Here is a 6,951-nt window from a genome sequence, read left to right as displayed (position 1 = left end):
TCCTTTGCCCACTTTTTGATGGGGTTGTTTTTTTCTTGTAAATTTGTTTGAGTTCTTTGTAGGTTCTGGATATTAGCCCTTTGTCAGATGAGTAGATTGCAAACATTTTCTCCCATTCTGTAGGTTGCCTGTTCACTCTGATGGTAGTATCTTTTGCTGTGCAGAAGCTCTTTAGTTTAATTAGATCCCATTTGTCAATTTTGGCTTTTGCTGCCGTTGCTTTTGGTGTTTTAGACATGAAGTCTTTGCCCATGCCTATGTCCTGAATGGTACTACCTAGGTTTTCCTCTAGGGTTTTTATGGTATTAGGTCTAACATTTAAGTCTCTAATCCATCTTGAATTAATTTTCGTATAAGGAGTAAGGAAAGGATTGAGTTTCAGCTTTCTACTTATGGCTAGCCAATTTTCCCAACACCATTTATTAAATAGGGAATCCTTTCCCCATTTCTTGTTTCTCTCAGGTTTATCAAAGATCAGATGGCTGTAGATGTGTGGTATTATTTCTGAGGATTCTGTTCTGTTCCATTGGTCTATATCTCTGTTTTGGTACCAGTACCATGCTGTTTTGGTTACTGTAGCCTTGTAGTATAGTTTGAAGTCAGGTAGCGTGATGCCTCTAGCTTTGTTCTTTTGACTTAGGATTGTCTTGGAGATGCGGGCTCTTTTTTGGTTCCATATGAACTTTAAAGCAGTTTTTTCCAATTCTGTGAAGAAACTCATTGGTAGCTTGATGGGGATGGCATTGAATCTATAAATAACCTTGGGCAGTATGGCCATTTTCACGATATTGATTCTTCCTATCCATGAGCATGGTATGTTCTTCCATTTGTTTGTGTCCTCTTTGATTTCACTGAGCAGTGGTTTGTAGTTCTCCTTGAAGAGGTCCTTTACATCCCTTGTAAGTTGGATTCCTAGGTATTTTATTCTCTTTGAAGCAATGGTGAATGGAAGTTCATTCATGATTTGGCTCTCTGTCTGTTACTGGTGTATAAGAATGCTTGTGATTTTTGCACATTAATTTTGTATCCTGAGACTTTGCTGAAGTTGCTTATCAGCTTAAGGAGATTTTGGGCGGAGACAATGGGGTTTTCTAAATATACAATCATGTCATCTGCAAAGAGGGACAATTTGACTTCTTTTCCTAACTGAATACCCTTGATTTCTTTCTCTTGCCTGATTGCCCTAGCCAGAACTTCCAACACTATGTTGAATAGGAGTGGTGAGAGAGGGCATCCCTGTCTTGTGCCAGTTTTCAAAGGGAATTTTTCCAGTTTTTGCCCATTCAGTATGATATTGGCTGTGGGTTTGTCATAAATAGCTCTTATTATTTTGAGGTACGTTCCATCAATACCGAATTTATTGAGCGTTTTTAGCATGAAGGGCTGTTGAATTTTGTCAAAAGCCTTTTCTGCATCTATTGAGATAATCATGTGGTTCTTGTCTTTGGTTCTGTTTATATGCTGGATTATGTTTATTGTACTCCACACTTTTCACTCTTCCCTCCCACACACACACCTTATGTTACGGACATCATGACTTACATTTTTTAATATTGTGTATCCATTAACATATTTTTATACTCTTGTCTTTTAACTTTTATACCAGAATAAAAATTATTTGTGCATCGCCATTACAATATCAAAGTGTTATGTGTTTTCTACATATTTACCTTTACTAGCAAGCTTTATACTTTCATATGCTTTCATGCTGCGGTTTAATGTACTTTCATTTCAATTTGAAGAACTTCAGTATTTTTAAAGGCAGATGTGTTGATGATGAACTCTCTCACTTTTGTTAGTCTGATAAAGTTTTTAATTCTTCATTTTTCAAAAATATTTTGCCAGGTATGGTATTCTTAATTGGTGCTTTTTTCTTCCAATACTTTGAATTGTATCATCTTATTTTCTTCTAGTCTGCAAGGTTTTGGCTGAGAAATACACTGACGGTTTTATGAAGATTTCCTGTTAAGTGATTAGTTGCTTTTCTTTTGCTGCTCTCAAGATCCTCTTTGACCTCAACTTTTGAAAATTTAATTATAATATTTATCTGTGTGGATTTCTTTGGGAGCATCCTACTTGGAGTCCATTGGGATTCTTGTGCCTAGATGTTTATTTCCCTCCCCAGAATTGGGCAGTTTTCCACCACTATTTCTTTAAATAAGCTTTTTGCTTCTTCTCTTTTTTCCTTCTAGAATCTTAATAATTTATATATTCTTTCACTTGATGATGTGTTTTAGGTTTTCTTTACTGTTTATTATTGTTTGTTGCTGTTACTCTTACTGAATAATTTCACATGGCCTTTCTTCAAGTTGTTGATTTTCTTCTACTCTGTAAAGTCACCTGTAAAACTGTAGTAAATTTTAGTTCAAGTATTATATTCTTCAGCTCTAAAAATTTTTTTTGGTCCTTTTTATATTTTATATCTTTTGTTAATATTCTCATTTTGTTCATGCATAGTTTTCTTTAGTCATGGAGCATTTTTATGATAGCTATTTTGAACTCTTTTCAGATAATTTATATATCTCCAATTCTTTATATATCTCTAAATCTTTAGAATTGTCACTGAAGATTTATTTTGTTCCTATTTTGAGCCTTGTTTCTTTGCTTATCGCTTTCTTCATGTGTCTTATATGTCTCATATGTGTCATGTGTCTCATAACTTTATGCTGGAACCCACACATTTGAAAAAACAGCCACCGCTACCAGCCTTTACAAACTGGCTTTGTATAAGAGACCCTCCCCAATCAGCCCTGCTAGAAATTCCAGGGATATGTGAAAACTTTTGGGGGAAAATGTGACTTCTCTGAACCTGTTCATGCAGTTTCTCAGAACCAATTACTAGTTTCTTTTTCTCTAGTACTGTCTTGCCTTGATTTCAGTGGTCACCAGGTATCCAAAGTATGCTGCTCCTCATCAGCATCCTTAGTCAGGCAAAACTGATTCCATTCCTTAAAGCAGCCTTCCAAAAAGCCTACAACCAGATGTACACTCTGCCACTCTCCTTGCCTCTGAGGTAGAAGGCTCAAGTTATGTGGCTTTTTCTGATTCTGCCTAACCATGCTAGCTACAGCAAACCACCTCCACTCCCACCCCATATACACACTCTCCTTTGTTCTCAGAAGCCCCCAGGCATTAAAACTATGCTAGTTCCATCAATGCTCTTAGTGGACAATGACAGAAATTAGTCCTTCCTGCAGCCCTCTGAAAAGCTAGAATATTGGATTCTGGCTTGGATTCTCCACTGTTATCTTTGTTCCCAAGGGAGAAGTCATGATGCAGGGTGCTGTCCTAGTGCAGAGCTGTGCCAGCTTGGTAGAGTAGCTGATGTGGACAAAGTGAAATTTCTCTTCTTACCCATGTCATTGTAGCTTTCCTTGGCTTTGCGGTTGCCTGGGGGTACTGCAACTTCTTAAGTGCATTCTGGAATTCTCATAAAGGTATTTTGGTTCATTGTTAAATCAGTGTTTCTGTGAGGGAACCAGGGCTAGAAATTCCTATACTGCCTTCTTGCTTATGTCGCCTACAGAATTCTGTTCTTAATTTTAAAATCCAAATATTCATTGCTGGTATGTAGAAAATAAATTGGCATTTGTATATTAACCTTATATTCAGCAACTTTGGTATAACCACTTATTAGTTTCAGAAGGGTGGTTTTTTATTATTTTTAATTTTCTACATAGATAATCATATTATCTACAAACAAGGAATGTTTTCTCTTCTTTTCTAATTTATAGATCTATTCGTATGAATTTGCTGGAGAGCATATAATAAAACACCACAGACTGGCTTCTTAAACAACATAAATTAATTTTCTTAGTGATGGAGGCTAGAAGTCCAAGATCAAGGTTTTAGCAGAGTTGGTTTTCTCTGAGCCCTCTTTCCTCAGCTTGCAGATGGCTGCCCTCTTGTTGATTCTTCACATGGTTGATGTTCTGTGCACATGCATCCCTCATGTCCCTCTGTGTGCCCTAATCTCCTCTTTCTATAGGGACACAAATGATATTGAATTAGGACTTATCCTAAAGCCTTATTTTAACTCAATTAAATCTTTGAAGACCCTATCACTAATTAAAGTCATACTCTGAAGTACTAGGGTTTAGGGCTTCACTGCATGAATTTTGAGGGAATACCATTCAGTTCATAACACTTTCATTTCCTTTTCTTTTCTTGTTGCATTAGCTAGCACGTTCATTAAAATATTGAAAAGACGTGGTGACAGAAGGCATCTTTGCATTTTTCCTGATAATAGCAAGAAACCTTCTAGTTTCCTGTCATTTAATATAATGTTCACTGTAGGTTTTTTATACATGTTCATCAAGGCAAGAAACTTCCCCCTTTATTTCAGGTTTTCTGAGAGCTCCTATACTTTTTATCTGTTTGTACCATGACCACACACACACTCAATTTCAAAAATGGGGTGACATACCTTCTTTTGTACATTCTCTTCATTTACCTGCAGTTTTAAAAATCTGCTTTTGTTCACTAATATCAGCATACCTTTAAACCCACATCAATATTATAAACCACTGTAGCAGGTTTCCTGACTTCAATCTAATCCCCCTTTGATCAACGTTTCATGTAGCCCAAGAAGGGTTTCTCTGATTACCAACCACCTTCTTTAGGGCACCCCACTTTGTGATCTCTTTGAGTACCTTTGGCAAAATGTCTGGATTTTGGTTTTATGCCTAAGGATTTGAATATTGCACTAACTTTTAAACTTCCAAAAGAATGAGGTTATTTATCCCCGAGCCCACCATAAGGTCAGAACATATTATACAGATATTCAATAAAGTTAATCAAATATACACCTATATGAAAAGGCATCAATAAGTAAATTTTGGATCATAATCTGTTTTGATGACTTCCCTGATTCTATACCTTTATTAATTATTCCTTAGCAATTATTAACACAAGAAAAAATCATGAAAATCAAAATCGAGGGAATGATTGCTCAAAATGTTTGAAGATCTCTATTTCCTATTTTAGTTCTTTGCACTGGGACCCAGCACCTAGCAGTACCTTAGAGCACTCCACAATAATGAAGCATAAAGTTTTCCAAATTAATGTATAAAGATTACTTAGAGTTTGTGTCTTATTATTAGCACTTCCTTTCTATGTAGCTCACATAAAATATTTGATCAAAGTGAAAACTTAATACACATTTAGCATGCTAATGAAACTAGCTACAAAATTAAAGACATATTTTATTTAAAAATAATCTGGGCATCTTTGTCAACTACCCATGATTGTGTGTAGGAAGGATGGGCAATCCCAAAGACAAACACCAGACAAAATTTTGCTGAAGCACTATAACAAAATAAAAAATATTGTTCTACATTATGCCACAAGAATCAATAGATATAAATTCTGTGAAATAAAATGTTGAAGACCAGTAAGAGGGTTTATCATAAAAATACTTCCCTTGGCCGGGCGCGGTGGCTCAAGCCTGTAATCCCAGCACTTTGGGAGGCCGAGACGGGCGGATCACGAGGTCGGGAGATCGAGACCATCCTGGCTAACACGGTGAAACCCCGTCTCTACTAAAAAAATACAAAAAACTAGCCGGGTGAGGTGGCGGGCGCCTGTAGTCCCAGCTACTCAGGAGGCTGAGGCAGGAGAATGGCGTGAACCCGGGAGGCGGAGCTTGCAGTGAGCTGAGATCCGGCCACTGCACTCCAGCCTGGGCGACAGAGCGAGACTCTGTCTCAAAAAAAAAAAAAAAAAAAAAAAAAAAATACTTCCCTCATGTGCAGGATAGCTCCAATATCCAAGATTTTCAGAATTAATGATGTCTTGGGGGGTAAAAAGTAAAATATGGAAAGAGTACATCACATGAAAAAATCTACTAAAAGTATTTTTATGACATTCAGGAGAGTAATTTTTATTAATGACCACAGGTATATTAAATAAATAGACACAATACAATTAGTGCAAGAGAAATAATCAAAGACTAATATTTTTCTTCTCTAGAAGTTTTTTTAGAGCCTCTTGGACATCTTTGTTCCTCAGAGAATAAATCAAAGGATTCAACATGGGAGTGACTAGGGAGTAACATAAGGATGCCACTTTACTCAGCTCAGGAAATCTGTCAGGAGTGAGATACATAAAAAAGACAGCACCATACAGCACACTCACAACTCCCAGGTGAGAGCTGCAGGTGGAGAAGGCCTTCTTACGTCCCTCAGTAGAGTGTATCTTTAGAACTGTGGACACAATATACATATAAGATACAGTAATGACTATGATAGTAGGCAAGATAATAATACATGACAGGGAAAAAGATATCATTCTATGGATAAAGAGATCAGAACAAGATAGTCTCTGAAGCGGGCGAGAATCACAGTAAAAGTGGTCAACAGCCCGAGAAGCACAAAAAGATAAAGTAAATGTCATGCTGGTCTGAATGACTGAGCTAATGCAGCCACAAAAATAGGAACCAGCCACCAACTGAGTACAGAGACGTGTTGACATTTGAACAGAGTAAAGCAGAGGGTTGCAGATGGCAATAAAGCGGTCATAAGCCATGGCCGCCAGGAGAAATCCCTCAGTCACAATGAAGAGGGCAAAGAGAAAGAGCTGGGCCACACAGCCTGCAAAGGAGATAGACTTGCTTTCAGACCAGAAGTTGATTATAGCCTTGGGTGCAATAACAGATGAATAGAAAAGATCAATGAAGGAGAGATTGCCTAGGAAGAAATACATTGGTGTGTTCAGCCGAGGATCAGTCATAATAATGGCCATCATCCCAACATTCCCTAGAAGGATCATGGCATAAACAAACAGAAATAGCAGGAAGAGGAGAATGTGGAGCTCTGGGCGGACCCTGAAGCCTGCAAGAATGAAGTCAGTCATTTCTGAGTGATTGCTTGCTCCCCTGTCACCCATGGTAGAAACCTGTTGAGAGGCACAGGGCAAAATATACAAATGAACTCTTGGTTTGGATCCTAGCAT

At 37.5% G+C, this 6,951-nt stretch overlaps 1 protein-coding gene across 1 annotated transcript; it reads right to left on the bottom strand.

Moving 5' to 3' along the window:
* Positions 1-5,943: 5,943 nt before the first annotated feature.
* OR9K2 (olfactory receptor, family 9, subfamily K, member 2) lies at positions 5,944-6,951 on the bottom strand. The gene is given in 1 exon segment (NM_001194483.2): positions 5,944-6,951. A coding segment is annotated over 1 exon segment (1,008 nt).

Source organism: Macaca mulatta, chromosome 11 (genome assembly GCF_049350105.2).
Source record: "Macaca mulatta isolate MMU2019108-1 chromosome 11, T2T-MMU8v2.0, whole genome shotgun sequence".
Taxonomy (NCBI): Eukaryota; Metazoa; Chordata; class Mammalia; order Primates; family Cercopithecidae; genus Macaca; species Macaca mulatta.
The sequence above is the reverse complement of the archived record's forward strand: the minus strand, read 5'-3'. Positions and strand labels throughout refer to the sequence as shown.